This window comes from Copidosoma floridanum, unplaced genomic scaffold (assembly GCF_036245765.1).
Source record: "Copidosoma floridanum isolate Cflo_tuat_1 unplaced genomic scaffold, Cflo_Japanese_pri ptg000030l, whole genome shotgun sequence".
Lineage (NCBI taxonomy): Eukaryota > Metazoa > Arthropoda > Insecta > Hymenoptera > Encyrtidae > Copidosoma > Copidosoma floridanum.
Window position 1 is genome coordinate 8,835,062 of NW_028321907.1, and position 21,839 is coordinate 8,856,900.

At 36.7% G+C, this 21,839-nt stretch overlaps 2 protein-coding genes across 2 annotated transcripts in view; one reads left to right on the forward strand and one right to left on the reverse strand.

Annotated features, from left to right (window-relative positions):
- Positions 1-21,839, forward strand: part of CDase (neutral ceramidase) — a 73,744-nt gene that overhangs the window by 11,183 nt on the left and 40,722 nt on the right. Inside the window, exons 3-7 of the mRNA XM_089596197.1 lie at positions 224-367; positions 791-967; positions 1,089-1,216; positions 2,854-3,052; positions 3,758-3,964. Of these exons, the coding sequence (XP_089452323.1) occupies positions 224-367; positions 791-967; positions 1,089-1,216; positions 2,854-3,052; positions 3,758-3,964 (855 nt within the window). The remainder of the gene's footprint in view (positions 1-223; positions 368-790; positions 968-1,088; positions 1,217-2,853; positions 3,053-3,757; positions 3,965-21,839) is intronic.
- CPR6 (cuticular protein 6) lies at positions 12,056-19,952 on the reverse strand. The gene is made up of 3 exons (XM_014361688.2): positions 19,820-19,952; positions 16,017-16,289; positions 12,056-13,025 (listed from the first exon to the last, which is right to left on the reverse strand). Exons 1-3 carry the CDS (start codon positions 19,826-19,828, stop codon positions 12,747-12,749), a joined length of 561 nt encoding a protein of 186 aa, XP_014217174.1. The 5' UTR covers positions 19,829-19,952; the 3' UTR covers positions 12,056-12,746.

Sequence of the window (21,839 nt, forward strand, 5' to 3'; positions counted from 1 at the left end):
TGAAAAGTATACTCGATGATTTTTTTTTTTTTTTTTTTTTTAGTACGTCACTTACTAGGGAATTAAAAACAAGGGACAATAGAGAAATCTCGTGCACTACTTTTTCATAAATGTCAACAACCTCTCTTATTTTAGCTATTTATAATTATTTATTATTGTTACTGTAAGTAAATTAGGAAATCAAATAACCGATTATTATTTTCCATCCCCTGTTGACAAACAGATGGGCTACGCCAAGATGGATCAGAAGGGATTAGGCCTTCACACGCGGTTATTTGCCCGATCATTTATCATCGACGATGGAGAGCAAAGGTTTGTCTTTGTCTCGGTGGACAGCGCGATGATCGGCCACGGTGTGAAAGCTGCGGTAAGTTTGCCCGTAATTTTCCAACGATTTCGTGCTTTTTATTCGTGGGAGATACTTTGGGATTTTGTCCTTTCTCGCCCATATTTTGTCATTCATTTCTCCAAATAAACCTTCATATCTATACGTGTTCATATATGTTTCGTTTGAAAATAAAACGAAAGTCAATAACCGATAAGATGTTAGGTATAATATGGATTTCATCGATTATACGTAAAAAATGTTTAATACATTAATCACAATGACGATGATGACGATTATAAGAGAACCTGCCAGTTTGGTATTACTTTGGCAAAACGTAAGTGATGCCATTCGACCGTATCGTTTGCGTGATTATTCATTTCGTAAAAAAATTAATCAATCAAAAATGTCATTGGACAGGTCCAGCCAATTTTATCAAACTAATATGACAATTTTAATTTTCAGGTCGTCAAAAAGCTCAATTCCCACTACGGGAATTTATACACAGAGTCAAACGTGATGATCAGCGGGACGCACACGCATTCGAGTCCAGGTGGTTTTATGATGGACGTGCTCTTCGACATTTCGACTCTGGGCTTCGTCAGAGAAACATTCAACGCACTAGTCAATGGCATCAGCAAGGTAGGCTACATATAATATCATTCATACGCACACCTCTCATTGCATCACGGGAGGCATGGAGTTGCCGTCGCGGAAATTCAATGAAGCCGGCTGACCTCTCAATCGTTTATTTCCGTCACAGAGCATAGATAAGGCGCACAACAACATCGTTCCCGGAAGGATATACGTAGCCCGTGGCGAAGTATTGGATGCCAATATCAATAGAAGCCCCGCTGCTTATCTGAGGAATCCAATTTATGAAAGAAAAAGGTATTTTTAGTAAAAAGGTAGTTTTTCGTACAAGCCTGAGGTGTACATAATTACAACAACAGTCCCAGCTTGACTGGTTTTTTTCACTGCTGATCTCTGTGCCATTGAATTAATTATCACAATAATTCGATGTTATGCAAAGTGATTATATTATTTTTATATAAAGTAACGAAGCACGTGAAAAATATTCATTTATATGAAAAAAAAAAAAAAGATGACGCAACAAGAAACGAATGCATGTTGTTTCGGTTTATATAACAAAAAACAGCATTAAATGATTGCTTGACACAGCAGAAAATGCGAATGAAACAAATTAAATGCAAAGTCCGATTTGAATAGAAACTTTTTTTTATAGTAAATGACGTCACTTGTTTTCTTTCCTGATTGATACATTTTAATGACCAGGAAGTCGTCCGCGTAATTCAAACAGAAATAAAATTTTGATAATGGGACAGAAAACATTGTCATATCATAAAAAAGGTTACATCCAACATATATTGTATAGTAAAATATAGAATTCTAAATGTTGGGTACGACAAACATTGCATGTACATACACGAGTAAATTTGCTATTAATATTTGAGGTGAAATATTCTACAGTAATTTCTGATTATTTTAACTATAGGTATGAATAACAATTGCCAAACTGTAGACAAGTAGTAATGTGATTGTAAGTACTAATCATAAAATGATCCAAAATTTATTGATAAAATATATACGTTACATCTAAAAGTATCGCATCTCGAAACATTGTAACGAAAAACGTTTTTTAACACATACTTAATAACAGTTGTAAAAATTTTTTTTTTTTCATATTTTTTCGATCTAGCACGTCAGCAGTAATTTATTTCCTTAAAATTTCAAGTGATTATTCGACGTTTTAAAAGCATTTTTCTCGTTTAAAATACCTTGGTTTTATTACTTTACACAAATATCTTTTTTTTTGCAAAGTTATTAGTAAATTTATCAAATAACATTGAGAAAAGCTCTCTACATTCCTGAAACGTAGAAACACATACACCCACACACACCTTATTCCATAGTTACCTCATTCATTAATCATTAGACTCCTTCTCTGAAGCTATTTGGAGCTTATCATAGCTGCCCAGGGGCTGTATAAATCATTGACGTGCAAAGCCACACTGATGGTCATTGAACACCCTGGGCAATTCTGGGCTCTGATTTAATTAGCTCTAAAATGGCACGGAATAAACTGTATTGCCTCTTTCGAAGACGCAAGAGTCACAAAAAGACTTTGAAGTTATTTGAAGATTACATAATATGTTTAAAAGACTCTATAGGTTTACAAAAGATTTTAAAAGTCTTATACTAAAATGTAAAAAAAAGTTATCTAATACGTTTGATGATTTTGAAGTCTCCTAAAGTATTTCAAAAACTGCAAAGATTTTAATCTTTTTATCGAGACATTCAAGTGCGCTGTCTCCCAAAGAAAGATTAGTTGAAGATTTTTATTTTTCCTTCGTGTAACTTCAAAGTATAAAAGTTTTTGATAAATATGTCATCCATACAGAATGAATGTTGATCCTACGATATTTAGTTCGACTCCAAGTTACACTACTCATACCGATACCAACGTCCGATTAAAATCCCTACCAAAAACGATGGTTTCCTCACAGGTACAAGCACGACACGGACAAGGATCTCGTGCAAATGCAGTTCATCGCGGCCACCAACCGCCCCCTGGGCGTTATCAACTGGTTCGCCGTGCACCCGACTAGCATGAACAACACCAACCACCTCGTGTCCAGCGACAACGTCGGCTACGCGTCGATTCTCTTTGAAAAGCGAGTCAACAAGCACACCATGATCGGCAAGGTAAATGCAACCCTGATTTTCCCGGTTATCTGAAATGAGCTATAGAGTGACTCTCTTTCACTATTGCTTGTGACAATTACGCTACAGAAGCTTCCGAGAAAAGTTCATTACGGATCTTTGGGAAAACGAAGCCTTTGAGGGCCTCTTCTGCGAAACGCGTGCTTTGGTGTGCATCAGGTTGCCAGGCTAGTGGTGCAGTTTATTAGTTATATTCAAGCAAAGCCAATACTATTCGATACAGCGTGTGGTGCGGGTTTGACATACATGAACTTCGAAATTTACTCACGAGATTGTAAATACAACAAGTAAATGGATAAATTAGCGTTGGAAAATCAAATATCTACACTTTGTAAAATAATTGATACTTGAAATGTCAATGGAGGTTACTACATGATCAAACCAACGTAATACCTGATAGTGCTATTTTAAAGTTGACATATTACCCAATATTGCGATAAAATTTGATACGTAAATCTCGGGTAAAATTCATAAATGTTGATGGCTGATGTAATCGACCAAAACACGTAGGTGACACTTGCACGTTACGTGTTACATTATTACCTGTAAGGATATTTGTTTGTATTTTTATTTAATCATCTTAATCACTTTTACCAAGATTCTTTTCACCACATACAAAGACCGTTGTACTTTGTAGTAACTGTTAATGTTCTTGTTGTAATTTACTGATTTTAACTGTGATTACAGGGTGAGTTCGTGGCAGCGTTCGCGTCGACTAACTTGGGAGATGTTTCTCCGAATACTCGCGGTCCGAAATGTGAATTTTCTGGAAAAAATTGTAGCGAGCACTACACCTGTCGCGGTAAAAAGGAAATGTGCTTCGCCTCGGGCCCTGGAAGGGACATGTTTGAAAGCACCAGCATCATAGCCCACAAGATATTCAACGAATCCTGGGTAAGTTGTTTGGACCATTTATTACCATTATCGAACATTTGGGTATGATAAATATACTCAAATATCAATTTTTTTTGTAAAATTATGCGGTTGATTTAAAAAGTTTTTAAAAACTATGAGATATCTTTTAATAATTTTCAAAAAATCTGATAATTCATCCAACGGCCGATAAAGTCCCACAAGAAATCCCTCGGGACATTGATGGGAAAAAGGAACGAAACAATGACAACAAAAATGTACTTTCAGAAACTCTTATTTTTAAATCTAATAGTTAAAAAATGAGCTCATTTCTTAAATTCCTGGAACAACGCAAACGTAACAGTAACAACAAAAAAGGTTCAGAGAGGTCTGGGCAAATGTATGTGTTGAGCTGGAAAACTTTGGTCAACCACAAAATCGGGGTGTCCGTCGTAGGGTTTTTGGTGCACGTGGGCCCGATAGCCATTGACTTCGTCCACGATTTGGATGCGGCCGTCTGGTAGGTCGACGCTGTACGAACCCTTGACCGTGTTTCCTTCGCGTACTTCCCACGCCGACTTACCGTTACTGGTGCTTGGCACGAGCACGCGGAAGTAATTTTGGTAGTTGGGGGTCTCCTATACGCAGCGATAATAACATAATTACAAGTGTTGTTTGACATCTCATTTATATAAAAAATACTACGAAAAGTAAAGGGATGTAAATGTATGAGCTTGATCAAAAAAGCTTGTTTGCACAGGGAAAGATTTACAATAAAAGGGATAATTTACTCGTTTGAAGATAAATTCAATAATCACTTTGCGCTATTATCAAGGAAACATCTAGTCGAGTTTGTTCTTTTCTACGTTATCATTCATAATGCAAGAAGAATTTCGTCTTATCAATTATGCAAAATTGACTTCTGTATTTCTACGTTTTTTTAAAGACTTTAGTAAGGCTACAATCGACAGTCTCCTTTGGTTGAATCGACTTGTCACTGATAAATAATTAAAAAATCCATCATAATTGTAAATGATTATTAAACTGGATGAAAAAGTAGAAAAACATTGGTTCAAAGTGTAAATTAAATTATGATGTTCAATGGGATTCTTATGGCGAGTTCACTTACCCTAGGCGGTGGTATCGATCCTTGGTGGATGGTCCTTGGTCCTTGGTCCTTTTACACGGTTTATCGTCGATATTTTTGAAACGACAGCTCCCAAGATGCTTCTGTTACTGACATACGCCAATACAATCACGAGCACAATGATCTGCAATTTTAGTTTTTTTGTAAACGTAATTAGGATTTTGGTTATTACCTAGTTTGGAAGATTATGGGCACGTCACGGTAGGCTTTTTGCGTGTTTCACTTTTTACGAACTTGCGTAACAGCGTTATGTGCCAAGTTAAAATTTATTCACACTAAGCTTCGATAAATGTTTTTTTCAAAATTTAAAAAATTTGCGTTTTAAAAAAAATAAATATGATCGGTAATAGCGATAAAATTGTCAAAGTTAATTACAAACGACGTTCAAAAAAACTCAAGCTTTAAGAAATGGCAATTGAAACTTTGTTTTTTTTGTAAGATTCATGTACAGTAAAAAAAAATTCAACATTAGTGAAAACGTGGCAGAGAAAGATACCTATACCAAAAAAAAATCGACTCCTATGTAAAATTTTATAACGGTAGATGAAAGTGAAACTATTATCATGACTTCAATTATTACCTTGCGACGTTGCGACTTGTGTTAAGCATCTTTTCAAACTTTGATTGGTACCTACGTATGGATGAAGCAAAGATATTTGTACTAATGATTTGCTGCATACAACCACTTGTCTTTTATACTCGAAAGTCGTCGATTGACATTTTGTCCTACATTTGCACGTTTCGACGTTATCAGTTACATATATGGAGCTCCAATACTTGCTCTGTCGTGTTAATTTATTGACTTAATTTATTTGACAGATAGTTTCATTCGTATAACCTTTTATTCATCTTGTTTATTAGTTTGTCTTTTTATCTGTATGTTTGCAACGACAAACCGTAAAACAATGAATTACCTCATCAACTCTGTTGACATGGGCGTTAGCGATAAAATAAAACTGTTTTGATCAGTAGAGTCCAACGAGCTAAGGGTAATCGTTTTAAATTCAATAACAACCCGTTATTTATAATACACAGTTTATACTGTCCAGCGTTTAAACCTCGTATTCATCATAAATATTACATTTTGGAACCCTACTTTACTTGTACATCTTGACATATGGGTATCAATGAAAAGGGTTCGACAAGTAAAAATATCGCGAGCTCAGTTATAAAATCTAGGGTTTCTTTTTAATCTCCTTGACATAGGAAAAATAGTTGTGACGTCGTCAAATGATTGTTGTCTTGACTTGATGTCAAATAAAAAGGATTTACTTAAATTAAACTAAAAAGTATAAAATAATTTTTTCTTGAGCCTACCACATGTCACTATAAGTGCCTGGATACTGTAATAAAATTATGATTACCTAAAAGAGACGAAAGAGATATACTTAATACGTCCCAAAATATCAAGACTCGACTGCTGATTTCACGATATTTGAGATGATAGGCTAGACAACTCCGTTTTGTCAGCTTGACGACGACGCTCCTCCTACCTCACGACTGTCTGGAGGACTCTTGGATGGTTATATTTTTTTTCTCGTCTGTAGAGCTGAATGGAGCCAAAATTTTTTTATCTACTCATTTTTTTATTTTGTGTGTGATGTTTCATTACGCTTTCGTATTCTTTATACGTAAAAATTTCGGATACCGTTCGCTGTGGGGTGAGTTTTTCGTTTGATTGACGCAAATACAGTGTCAATGCGATGAGAAGCATTACTGGCAATTTTTTTATCAGCCATCTAATTCTATACCTAGAAGCTTTTTCGGGGGGGGGGGAGCCACGTAATAGAGAATTACGTCAGAAAAATTAGCTGAAACAAAATAGTAAAACGAAAATTGTCTTTCAATAAAAAAAAATTTTCTTAAAATTTTTAACGGTTCTTGTTTCAATTTTGTATCGAATATACTTTTCATAAGATCCACCGAAAATACCGTTTATCATAATGTTTTAAATCTCTTTCATTGCTTCCTTATAACGCTATAAAATATTGACTACACTTTGTTTCGAGATGCCAGACCATTGCAGGGACCAATAAGACAAATAGTTTGCACAAGAGATCAAAAACATAACATGGCCGCAGTCACCTTGAGAACAGTTTTACGATACATGCTATTGTGACCACTGCATAAACATTCAATCATACGTATACAGCTGCAAAGTGCACCGCAGCTATTTATAGGCGTGGTGGGAAAAAGAATAGGCACACACAGCGGGTGGAGCGGTACCACTTGCAAAATAAATATCAAGGCTTTAGGTTGTGGGTTTTGCGGTGTTGTTGAAGTTTTCAGGTAAACGAACGGAGATGTACGCGTTGAGCTGGCAAAGAGAATTATCTGCGCCATCGATTTACAAATACTTGGATGGAAAGACAAGCCGCGAGACGAGCAGGTAATTTTTTGCACTTGACTTTTGGGCTGGAAAAGGATTCGGGAGTTTATTTAATTTTTTACACTGACATTGTAAGAGTGGTCGATCGGGTGATTTTTCTAATTAAAAAACGAAGCAAGATGCCAGACAGTGCTAGGCAACAGAAATAGGTTTTTAAAATTCAAAGTATTATTCGCGGACAAAATATTTTATCTCTTTTTTTTTATTTTCTTAATTTTAGTTTATTTTCTTTATTTTCTTTGCGTCAGGTCTAATTTAACAAAAAATACTATTCATCGTTCTTTAATAGCATTTAATACGTATTAACTCAAATGGGATGTACTCAACAAAAATTTAATTAAAGTTTTATTTTAAACAATAATTGTTGGCAAGTTTTACTTTAATAGTCGAAAACCATGTAATAATTAGGCTGCTGCAACCATCGAGGTCAACGAAAAAATTTTTTTTGCTCATTAAGGCTGCTTTATTTCTCTGCACGAAGCTGGTTTATGTCAGCTACAATTTTATTTTAAAATCTCTTAAATCTTACCGATTACTATTTTAACAGTGTACGTAACTTATTGCGTACTAAAAAAAGAAGAAAATTTGGAACTGATTGGTCCATCTTGTACTTGATTCGATCCACACTGCAAATGATTGAATTATTCCTACAGTGAAAGGAAATAAAATAGCCTAAAATCCTCGAATCACGTGTTTCGTCGATGAAAGAGGGAACGAGATTTACATCAGTCGTAGTAGTCCCCGGGTCTTCCGTAGAAAGAAGTCGGTCCATTGAGTACTCCACTTTGGGCGTAGTAAGGATAACCAGCTAGTGATCCGAATCCGAAACCTTCTCCGCGAAGGCCACCGTAATAAGGTAGACCCAAACGCAAGCTGCTATAGTACCTGTTGTAACCACGATAGTTGCCAAAGCCAGCCGCATACTGTGGATAATCCTACGAATACAATATTGGTCGTGTAATGGTCGAATGATTTTTAGTTTAATAGTTACAACTATGTAATTTTCACTGCAGTATCATCCAAATGATAAACTATTAGTTCGCACAGCTATATAAAGGATAAAAGCAACATTGTAATACCTCGTGGTTTTTATTTCAATAGACATGGAATACAAATATAGAATAAGATATCATCAAAAAATGATTGAGCGAGTTGCTTCATTTATTTATAATGAGGGGAAAAAATGTTCTTTTCATTCGAATTTTTCATAACACATCCAAGTTTAACACTGTGTGGAGCACAAAACTGATGAATCCTCGAATCAATTAGGGAAATGCAGCAACTCCAATATACACGTTCCACTCAAGCGAGTCCCTCATTCTCGGTATGCATGCAAAGTAAACACAAAATTACTCACATAGTATCCCGGGGATCCATAGAATAGCTCATCGTCTCGAGCGTAGACATTACTGAGGCTCCCCGAGTAGCCAATGTTTGATAGTGCTCCAGTTCCGAGGGTATCGGTCACTCCAAGTGGAAAGCTCGTGTACGGACTCAAGAGCCGCGCATCGCCAATATCTCGCTTGACGGACTTGGCAGGTGTCACTGCAGCTGTTGATACTGACGTTACAGCTAGTAACGCGAGAAATAGGTGTTCCAGCTACAAACAAAGATGAAATTCGTGGTTTTTTAAAATCACCACAGCTCAAGATTCTTAATATACGCATATGTATTGGAACAAGAGTAGATAGAGTATGATGGTTAATATGGTGAGACGATTTTATTCAACAAAAGTCAAGAGTTTTTATCTTTTGGTACTTTTTTTGTAAAGTAAATGAAAAAGCACAAAATCCTACCGGTAACATCATGTCTTCCGTTTATCGCCAATGGCTATTAACTGACGGTTCAAATCGGTTGGGCGGATTTATATACTATGTGGCAATGGGAAAAAAATGTCCGTCCCAAGCTGTACGTTTTTCTTGGCGTCATTGAAGATTTCTCTCGTACGTGCGCGAGAAAACATATCAAGGTGGAATAGGACTGCAAATACGTTACATGCGCACACACACACACACACACACAGCCAAAGATCGCGAGAAACCTGTGTGTACTTCAACTGTAATTAAAAGGAGACACTTACGCAAAGCGTCGCAAGGATTGTTTCTGATGTTTCATAGATTATAACATAAAATGAACGATTTGGTACTCGAATAAAACTTGAAAACGTCTCACGTTTTGGAAGAATCACGAGGTTGTTATTCCTTTGATTCATCGTTACAGAACAAATTGTATTGTAATCCATTTTAAAAACTTAATGTAAACATGCATGACATCAGGTACGTGTTGCGTTTGACGACCTTGCACATTATTTTGCTGTACATGCGTGGCAGTTGTACCAAGAAAATCCATAACAACTGGGGCCACGTCACACTTAGTCCACTTACATAATGGGCCATTTAGAAGGGAAACATTGGCACGTGTCAGCTGTAAGTGTCACCTGAACTCTTCATTACACAACCTATACAAGCAGCGAATCCGAGAAAACTAAGAAGAAAGTTCAGTTGAGCAGCGGATCCTTGGGATTCCGCGTCTCCTTCTTCTCTGCGGTCACGATTGTTTTTCTCACGCTTCCAATTCATAGTAAAAACACCCTCGCACACGCCTCTTGGACATTATGCAAATAGCCTCGATACAGTACCCATAGTCATCCCATCGAGGCTTGCGACTTTTTGTAGGCCACGTTATGTGGAACAGTTTTTTTTAAATTTATTTATTTCTTTTTCCTTTTACATGCAAGCGTCGTTAGGTGAGTTCATGAAACTTGCGTTGTGCATGCACACCTATTAAAGCCGTAGATAAGTACCGAGTAGTATTTTAAACATAAATCTTGACTCACCGCTTGAATGCGTTATGTTGTCATTTTTTAGAGTCATCCATCTCATTATGATTTTATTGAAAATTCTTTAAATTTCTTGCTTGGACATTATTACTACGATAGTATGTAGGTAAACGTACGTTAAAAACAGTGCTTTTGAAATGTACTGTTACTACATACGTATATTTCTGAAATCATTGAAAAAATTGCAACTATGCATGTGGAAAATTTGCAGGAGTGGACACTGCTATTCATTGTTCGTGTACAAATTTACTTGTGGGAATAAAATTTACGATGTACGAGAGAGAAATAGGTACTACGAGTAAACGTTTGAAAGTGCTCGAGTGTCCTTCCGTTCTCCCTATCTCGCTCTTAATGCGGATTTTGCGGTTGCAAAGTGCATTGTTGTATTCCTGGTGGCTTTTACGCAAGATGCCTTTACGACCAAAGAAACGGATCACTGCGTTTTTTCACCTTCCTCCACCTACTCCATTGAGTTTGATGGAGCTGAAAAGTAATTTGCTCCAAGATACGTTTCGTGCAAAGAATGTAGGTGTGTCTGAGTGTTTTTTTTATGAGTAAATCTGTATTGATGAGTGTATTAGTTTATGAAGAAGTTCATATTAACTTTTATGAATAATTAGATAAAATATAAAAATTAACAACACTACAGTGATTAGATATTTAGTGTCAATGAATCATTTTGTTAACAATTGAAGTTGCTTAAGATAACTGAATACTTCAATTTTTAGACAAATATTACGACCAATAAATTATTGGAAAATCAGAAGCACTTTACAATCGTTGCATCTATAGTACCTATGATTTTTCGTTTAATTTAACTACTTTTATATTTAATAAGTTCTTGTCATAAATGCTAGGCTAAGAGCATAAGTATTTTCTTCAAAGTTATTACAAAAGTCAAGTGAGAATCATAGAGCTAGTGATACCTGTCAAATCGACATCACAAAATAAAAAAATTATGTTTCCACAACAGGTCGAATTTTGGTGAACATCGCCAATACTTCCAATGACTTTTGCATTAAAGATATATAGTTGGATAAATGAGGGATGCCCCATTATACATATTTATTAAAGGATTCATTGATGTAATTTTTGGTCTTTTATTGACATATGATTCTATAACTGTGTACAATCTTTACATAAAATACAAGTTTTATCATAACACATAAATAAGTATGTGAACAATACATAAAGTAAATGAATACATCGTTATATTTAACTATTTATTCTACATGCATTATTAATCATACAATAGATGAACATCGATCAAACGTAATAACTATACCTATTTGTAGTTGATACTGAGAAAATAATATATTAAAAGAAATTTACGTAATGATAAAAAGAGCAATACTATATAGTTAAACACGCAATGCACCTCCTTGTAACATGTAAACTTTTCTTATCTTTAAGTGTTTTCATTTTTTATACATAAATTAAGTACAATAATACATATCAGATGTACTTTATGAATTCACTAAAAAAAGTAAGGTTTAAAAGCAGCAAAGAAAAATTTTCGTATGGATGTTTTAAAACAAAAAAAAAGCTGACCAATCAAGTACATAATAGTGGTTGGAAGACCTATCTCCTCGCTATATTTTTGTTGTTTATCACCTATGGCGTTGAAATAAGCAACGTTAGGTATTTCAATGCACCTTGTTTTTCAAAGTTTAATTATTCATGATCATCGTGAATTCTAAGGTAAATTTACATCGTAAAAATTAAGAGAAATGAACAATCTAGAGCGATATGCCCAAATATTTTTTTCATGTCTTGGAGATCAATGAAAAACAGAATAAGAGAGATAGACTCTCTTCGAATGTTAAGTATCTAGAGTGAGCTAGAAATTAAATGAAATCCCTCTTACAAATAGGCAATCCATTCACTGCCAGCAAGGGTAACTTTAGTTTCTGCGAAAAGGCTTTATAGAATACTTTTAAGAAAAACTCTTTAGAGTTATCAAAAAATAAGTAAAAAAAGTAAAAAAAAAAAAAAAAATACAAGAGCCACTTGAGAAGTTGCCAGAGCTGTGCAACAGCGAAAACTATTAATTACATCAACTCCAAAGTTATTATCTCCTCCTTTCCTTTCCCATTCAATTCAAATTACAGTACACAAAATTATACATAAGTAGTACTCCCTCAAGAGCTTCATCGTACCCACACACGGGTGCACCAATATAATGCGCAACAGCTCCGCACCTCCCTCTCATCCTTGTTGCGTCGACACGCGCTTTTACCGTCTCTTCAAATTTCTACATACCCTGACCAACAACGACACTCCAATCTAATGAAAACTTAATTAATCAAGTACTTGCATGATTTTAGAGAAAAACAAAGAAAAAAAAAACGGCAGAAGAATCTCTTTTGTACATCTACGTGATACAACACCGTATCTCGTTCACCCCTCACTCACGTACTCGTGGTTCGATCGTCGCCCAATCACGTACTTAAGGCAGGTGCTCGTAGCCGTAGTACTCGGGCGCGTGGTGCACGTACTTGGGCACGGGATGGGGATGGGGGTGCAGCTGCGGCCCGACCTTCTTGACCACGGCGTTGAAGCCGTTGTGGTCGTCGGCCGTGTACTCGACGATCCTGACGCTGCCGTCGGGCTCGTTGACGCTGTAAGAGCCGTGAACCACGTCCCCGTCGCGTACCTCGTGCTGCGTCTTCACGTCACCCGTGTGCGGGTCGTGCACCCCGTAGTTGAACGTGTACTTCGGGTGTGCCTGAAACATCAAAGGAATCACTCTTTACCATCCACGCTGTGATTTTGGCATCGTATAGAGTATATTTTTAGGAGGATTTTTTTTTTTTTTTTTTTACATGACGAGGCGTGCCAAAGTTCCACTTTTCCTAAATCCAGACCTTAGAAAGAGACTAGATTCTATCAACTTGATCAGCATCGAAAACAGCGATGTTTACGTGCAAAGAGATAAAATTGGTTTTATGCACGATATTCCGAAAATTTCCGGCGTCCGATCCGTAAGATCAAAAGTCGCGTTATGAAGGCCTGTGAAAAACTTTCGGACGAAAATAGATCAGCGAGACAGAAATTCAGAGGGATCGATGACCTTCCACGAGGCTATTAATTTTCTACGGAAAATAAATGAAGTGGATGAAAATAACATACACTGGTGACGTTTCATTAAGTGACGGGCAAAGCCGACAGGAGGTAATAAAACACATTGACTCGAAGGCTTGTGAGATATTTTGAGGGGAATATATGACCCACTGTGTAATTTTGTTTTTTTGCTTGCTGAGGTGCAGGTAAATTTTGACGATAGGGAGTGTGCAGTACGTGTTTTTCGAGCGATCTTTTAACTGAGTGAAGTAGAAGCTCCATGGAAACAAAAACCAACAACTAGAAAAATCATCAGATGGTTTGGAGAGTTTTTGAAAAAAATATTAATACGTGAAAAAATTGAAAATTTACATAAAAAAGTAGACGTGTACGTAGGAAAAGATTTTTATAATGCCGAGGGAAAAATTTTACGATTTTCGAGATAAACGGAATTATCTCCAGAGCGATCTCGTGGACTCAAATATTCAAGATATTTCACGTTTGAGCTGATATTCGACACGCACAACCCTTAAGTATTCTTGAAAAAAACCAAAAACAAAAATAATTCTTTTCTATTATTGTAAATTCCTCTAAATCATCTCCTAAAATATCTTGTGGGTAATATTAAAAGGAAATATGGAGCAAATCTATTGTTTTATAGAACATACTAATGTTATGTAATATATAAGCTGTAAAACCTGATACGTTTGCTGTTAAAAGTGATCACGTTTCTTACATCTGTCAAAATATCAGGTCATCTCATTGGAATAAAAGTTCCATTAACGGACAGACATGATGATGTCCAAGAAAAAAAATCTTCTGATTCCTTAACTTTATCCTACCAATTATGTATATGCGGTACGTCTGGACGCTACGTGTCGAAAGTAGGAAAAAAAAATCCATACATACATGGTGGTCAGTAACGAAAAAAGCTTAGGATATATATATCTACGGTGTATTGCGTCGACAAGAGACCCATAAAAGAAGTCATATAAATGAAACAACAATGGATCTTTAACGGCTCCTAAGGATAGATAATAAGAGAACAAGGGAGAGAAAGTGGACAAAAAAATGAAAAATTACGTCGTCGAAAAGGTACCCTGAAACGTAATAATCACCTGCGTTGCTACATTGACTACACTAAGTACTCTAATGAGTGTTGTTTTATGTGACATGAAGTATTTTTTCTAGGGTAATACATTGTGAGGGTTATCATCCATTTCGGAGTGACGAATGTATTGCACGTGATCACGAGTTAACGAGAACTGCGCGTTAGTTACATACCATGGCACTCATCATCGTTTGCCATGTGTAGCAAGAATTTTTGTAAGAACTGTAAACCGTGGATTAATGAGATTCACCAAAGAAAAACATAAAGTTTCGTGAATCGATTGGGGTCTGATGTAATTTATTTAAGTAAATTTATCTTTGTGAAACAAGTAAAAAGATGAATTTTAATTAACTTCAATGTCTGGTTTATGAGCTGGATGACTTAAATTAAATCTTACTACAATTAACTTTAAAAGCATTGCTAAAAAAAAGTTACACGTCAGCCTCGCTTTATTACTGATCAGCCACAAAAATAACGATTTTAGCACGAGACATCGTAAATGTGTCTTAGTTGAAAAGTATCGATTAAAACGAGATTGAAAGAAAAAAAAAAAAAAAAATGAAAAGTAAAATGGAATACATATCTCAGCAAAGCGTCTTCACAACTATTACCTAAGTGAAGCTGCTTTCACCTTTCAAATACCGAGTAGTCCTCTATAAAATTTCTTGTTTATCTGCTATACGATAAAAAAAAGTTTCCCAAACCCTTGGCACGTCACGATTTGATGCATCCAAGAAAGGCATACACTATCGTCCACACTAAAATACAGATAAAACTAAAAAGTGAAAAACCAGACGAAAATACAAGAACTTGTTGAGCTACAACAACGAATTTCAATAAAAACTTCCCCTCGCACTGGGTCAGAGTCGAGTCGTTTGAATAATCTATCAATTATGCTGACGTACCTACTTGTGGTTGGCAAAAAAAAGTTTCAAAATAAATTCTTTGGCATTTAGAAATCTTAAATTATCCACGAAACTTGTAATCAAACGCTTTTTCCTTTATTTTTTCTATCTACGATTAGATGATGAAAAAAAAAAAACAATCAAAATGTGTCCATACTATAAGCACAATAGACGTACCAGCGACACGTACTTACGTATGCAACAATAACAGGCGTCGTAAAAAAAAGGAGGAAAGAAAGAAAGAAAGAAAGAGTTAGTGGAGGTAACGCTCAATTAACCCATACCGCGAGTATGCATGCAAAAAAAAAAACACATACACGAGCGCTCAGCTGCAGAGAACCCAAGAAATGTCGTAACAGCTGCCTATAGCGCCACGAAAAAGTAAAATAAGCTTGCGAAAACCACATCCTTCGCCCGCGAGCCTCAGCGGCGCATCCTGTAATTATCTCAGGCGACACATCTATCCATACCTCCCATAGATCCCTTCAAATTCTCTCTCACGGATGGAAATGAAAAAAAAAAAAAAAAGTACCACCAGAACAGCCACAGAGAGAGAAAGACACAGCCCGCGCTGGGGAGTGGGACCAATATATACAAATACACAGGTGGAAAAAATAAAGTATGTCTGTGGAGTACTTACGTAATAGTCGTGCTCGTGATCGGGATCGTGGGCCAAAACGTGGGGCTTGATGTGGTGGAGCTCGTGGTGCTCGGGGGCGATGTGGTGGTGGAGAGGCGCGGCGGAGACCGCGTGCACAGGCACGGCTACCGTCGGCAGGACGGCGTGGCCGTCGTGGTAATCCTCGAGGGCGGCGTAGTCCGCGTAAGCTGCGTGGTGCTGGGGGTGGCCACCATTGTAGCCTATTACCAGACCATTGCACCAGGCTATCAGCGCCCCGAGTATCCCCAGCAACTGCGTGGGTCGTTGTTATTTTTGTTATTATTATTTTTGCTGACGCTGAACGGATCATTTTTTGTGAAGTGAGAGATGACGTGTGATCATTGATTAAGTATTATTGCGGTTTGTTTAAGCATCAGTTTATTAAATTCCAAGTGTTCGTAAATATGTTTGCTATTTCTTTTTTTTTTTCATAAAAATGCTTGACACTTATGTCATTTGATCAATACAAAAAGTCAGGCGATATCCCATTTGTTTACCAAAAAACCTTACAATAAAAACTGACAGCTTATAAAAAATTTTCCGTATGAATAAGGTACATCAATTTTGAGAGTGGCATGCTCTGATTAACTGGAGTTTCCTGTAGAATAATATATAATAATATGTAATGATTCTCAAACTACCTACGTATTACATCTGGAAGTTTTAGTTTGTACCAACACTTGTAAAGTTACTTTTCGTTTGTAGTTTCTGATTTCAGCTTTTAAGAAGTATTAAATAAACTGTTGAGAAATATAACATCAGTTTGATAGTTAAAAAATCAAAGAAAGTTCTATTATTGCCAAACATAGCACGTCATCGGAAATATGTGATTAAATTTTAAGACTTTACAAACAGGAGATCCCCCTAAATTTAACGATTGTGTACACCATTAGTGCTTTACCGAGAGTGTCGACTTTCACGTGCATAAGCTGAATAAAATCCCTGAAAAGCGAATTTCCTTCGTATTCTTCCTTTTTTTTCGAAAAGCGCTGTCTTAAGAGCTCTATTGTTGAAGCGATACGCAGAAGGACATTTCTTTTCCCAGAAATAAGAAATGTGGGTAAACATTGAAAGTTTTTTTATAACGTATTGAACCGTTAGAAAGTTTGGAGAAGTGGTAAGATTCAATAATTTTTATATTTTTGAAAAATAACTTGATACGTATTTTGTAAAAAAATCATGAAATAAAATTATTGATTTTTTGAAAACCATTTAGTAACTGTATTGTGATTGGAAATTCGAGTGATATCAATTATAAAGTTATCATCAGTGTCTTACTCTATATTGGATGTCAGTCTTTGTGATTTTTTAATTTTTCAATTTAATATTGTAAATCAATTACCAAGTATAACTGAATAATGAAACAATCAATTTAATCAACATGAAAACATTACGTATTGCTTCAGAAGAGTAAGCATGGAAAAAGTTTTCTTCTCTTCCCTCTGTCCAAATTTTAAAAAGTAATTTTACATCATCAGACCTCATCACTTTCAAACAGTTTTTACAATAGGTAAAAACTCTCAAGCAAGAACATGCGCTTTTATACGTATCGTCCCAGAAACTTTAATTCGTCAGATTCGAAAAAGATGCAGTTTATGAATATTAATACACCTATATTAACACAATTGTTATTAACAAAAGTATTAAAGAAGTTGATAGTAAATTTTGTAGAGATTACAGAGACTTTGATATTCATAAATTTCAAATATTCTGTCAATCATCAATTTCTCATTAAGTGTTTCTTGTTCTTACGTTTACTTGAGGGGTTGAAATAAAAAATAATTTTTCAACAGATGAAAACCTCATTATTTAGTGTAGCTCAGTAGTAGAAACAAAAAATTTCATCAACTTTTTTAAAGTCAACAATAGTCGTGCAGTATCTTTATTATGAGAAATTTTAAAAACAGTTCGAAAGACTTTTGTCATTTATGTGCACCAGAAACTATATTTCAAATAGCCTTAGTATTTTTCAAGAAAATTTAGTGAATGGAAATTTGAAGCTCTTTCTGTAAGTTTAATTAAAAATTGTGCTGAATGGGATACTTGAGATCTAAAAAAAAGAAAGAAAAAAAAAAAGAAAAGAATCTCAATAACTTTCCATCAGAAAAGTTTACTCGTGTACTTTTAAAATTGGATTGGCTTTGGCAAAAATTTTATGCCGTACCACACTTAAACACGACAAAGTAATCAGGCCTTTTGCAATTCAAATCCACGTGCAACTCCGTATTCATTTTTGAGCTCAGTGTACACGCCCCAGACTTCCCTTGAAGATTCACGCAAAGACTGTTTACTCATCACTACGGTAAACACGTGTAGAATAGTGCCTTAAGCTTCAGCATTGATTTCTAAACGATTCAAGGAATAAAAGTTCTTAGCAGTGAGATGCTCAAACGGAAAGATCCATTCTTTGTATTTCCTTCGCGAACGGCAACAAAAGCGGCGTTATCACTGGAGGCCCGAAACAATGACTCGTCCCGGTATCCGTTTCCACACGAAAGCCGGAAAATTTCCCAATTCCAGAGATCGTCGCACGCATACAAAATTTTTTTTTTCCCCCAACTGGCAAAGATTCCTTTGATCTGTAAGGCAAGAATTCACACGAGCCAAAATTCACGGCGATACTGCACAGGCGTGTATCGCACCGAATTCCATCGGATTGTACCATCGTTTATACGCACGTACGTGTTTGTTCTACACTTTTTTATGAAGAAAGAAACAGAGGGAGAGCGCGAGACAGTACGGCAACAATAAGTACCCAAGGAAACGGAAGCGGCTTACGCAACGGCTCTCTCGTCCTCGTAATATACACACGTACGTATACGTATACGGTGCGTCGAGGAAAGTCGTACAGAGAGCCGTGCACTCGGGCGATATTTTAATAGTCACTTTTCTCGCGTATGCTCACGAGCTGGTGCACGACGTCGTAATAACGAGGGGTGTCGTGGTGCCGTGTTAGATGTGACGAGAGAGCGCCACGAGACACTTTATGACTGGCACGAGAGAGCGTCGCCAGAGAGATGATTTGGCTCTCGAGGCTTTTGTGACGTTTTTTGCTCTCTCGTTACGACCGTCTCCAATGCAACCGTCGCATTGAAAGTCCATGGATGTTCACGTATCGTATCTTCAGAAAAACTTCGGAGCAGCCATTTTCTTTATAAAGGGCTTTTCTCGAGTTCGAGATTAGATTGAATTTAACGATACGTTTAGCTGTAAGACATCTTTTTGCAGGATTACGTTGAACAAATACAAGAAAGAGCTTTTAAAAATGTCATTTAAACTTTGCTCTCTCTAATTGAAACTGGGGATAAATTTTGCTTTAATGGAAGGTCCTTCAGCGATAATCAGCTTATTGACATTCCCGTCGATGATGACTACGACGATAAGTAGTAAATTTTCAAGGATTCATTGAAATTTATATTACTATTTTCTTGCACTCATTATTTGATACACTAAAATTGCCAAGGGACAGCAAAAAAAAAAAAAAAAAAAAAAAAAAAAATCGAGACAAACATAAAACATAACGAACATATCCCTTCCTTCTTTGATAACATAAAAAACAAGCATTAATTTGAGCTTTCTGAGTCGAAATTAACAATTCATATCAAGCTAAAATCAACTTTTCTTGGTAACCTTACAACTTCTATCGATCTCCATTACTTGCTTTTTTGTTTAGGGGTTAATTAACAAAAATAAACCCTCACAGTTTGACTACGCACCGTAACTAATACACACATCAATCAAGTAATAGTAAAAATAATAGTAAACCAAAGTATCAAGCATACCTGCAGCATCGTCGTATGAAATAGCGTCGCACAATATTACAAGAGGCAAAACAGTCGAACAATATTAAGAGCAATCGCGTGCCTAAAGGACAAAACAAACCAAAGTAATGAATAACGACGAGTGAATACCGGCTTGTTTGCGTTAGAGTTGTGCGCGAAGACACTGATAGCATCATCTTCGGCCGATGGGCTTATATCCATCTCCCACCCGGAGGTCCCCACTGGCCGCCACCACCGCGTTCACGCATCTCTCTCTCTCTTTTTCTCCTCGTAAGCCCGTATACAGCGTACCTACGGCCGCAAAAACGAGAGGTCCCATTCCCTCCACTCCTTTCGACCCCCACCCTCGTGAAACGATCATCCATCCGTCGCTCTTTTTTTCTTGGCGCTGAACCCTTCGCCAGAGGGTTCGCTTACTGCGGCTCCTTTCTCTGTCTTCGTGCGAGGCCTCCCACCTACCACCTAATGCGCCACACGAGCCAACGAGTCGCACGTGCCCCAGAGCTCACTCAAGTTGGCCGAGAGTGTTATACGGTATTACCTCCCATCATGGATATGCATACATTACAAGGTTGAGTTTTTTACCCTCATTGGTGAAGTTTTGTTGCCACTTTAGATTCTTTTTTTTCTTCTTCTTCTTCTTTTTTTCCATAGCTCGAGAAAGAAAAGAGATACTCTATTTGTTTCGAAATCAAAGTGGCACCATTTGATGTTTCGGTGCTTAGTTTTCAAGATGAATAAATCGAAACTAAAATTCATAGTGAAAATAATTTCTCTGATAGCTTCACAGGTTAACATTGTTATTCATCTCACTTAAAAGGAGGTTTTGTTGATAAGCTGTAGCTTCTAGCTGTGAGGTTACGGTCTTTGGCTTAAGTCAAATGCTTCGCGAGGATACCAAAGTCAGCTGGTCGCACCGAATGGCTTTGAAAAGACATTCAATGGTTTTGATCGGCATCGAGATTTTTTGCTTGTCAAGTAAGGGCTTTTTTAATCACAAAATTTCTGGCCATTTGAAATCGCTTATCACAAAATTGCCAACAAACAAAATTTGTTAGCCTTTGGAATGACGAATGAAATGGAAAGAAAAAAGTTAATCGATTTAAGGTGTGGAAACAATTTCGCTTCCAAATTACAAAATTACTCCGCGAGATAGCAGGGGATAGCAAGTTTATTCCATTTGTATGCAAAAATGTTTTGATAGAATTAGAAATAAAGTAGTCTATATCTTCAACTTTGCGATTGTCGATTCTGAAGTTGGAATCGAGTTTTCGATGATTTTCATGAACAAACATTAGAATCTTCCTGGGAAAATGTTTCCCAGGCAAGCTTTATAATGAGTGACACACGTTCGCAAGTGCTGATGACATTGCTATTTAAAAAGACTCGAAAATTTTGTGATGGATTGAATTCACGGAATACAATGGAAATTTATGACCAAAATTGAATAATAATAATAATAAAAAAAAAAAAAACTTTTCTCGTGCGAAAAAAGATGTCGGAAACTGAGAGCACACGCATCATCACGACAAAGGAATGAGAATGAGACGCGTCGACTCATAAAGGAATAAAAAACGAAAAAAATAAGAGAAGGTACGTTGTGAGTCTCTGCAGTGCAATTAGAGAATCTCAAGGAAGGCAATAGAGCGTCGTCACCATCAAACCATCATCATCATCATCATCTCATCATCATCACCATCATCATCGAGGAAGAAAAAAGAAAAAGAGGAAAACGTAAGTATCCTCGTGTCGAAAGTGAAACCAAGAGTGTTCCACGGCGCATAAAGAGGAGACAACCCACGGTGACTTGGCGATGTTTGCACCTACTTTGCACGTCGAGAATCGTTTCATAGCCCAGTTTCGCTCCGCTTAGCGCAGCTCAACCTCACAGAGGCGTGGCAAGCTTGTGCCCATACATCCATATACGCTACGTCCACGCGTTGGAGGACCTTTTTCCTCGCTTTTTCCTCGCTAAGGTGAGCACAGTTGCGCGATGACGCAAAAGTATCCACATGGCCAA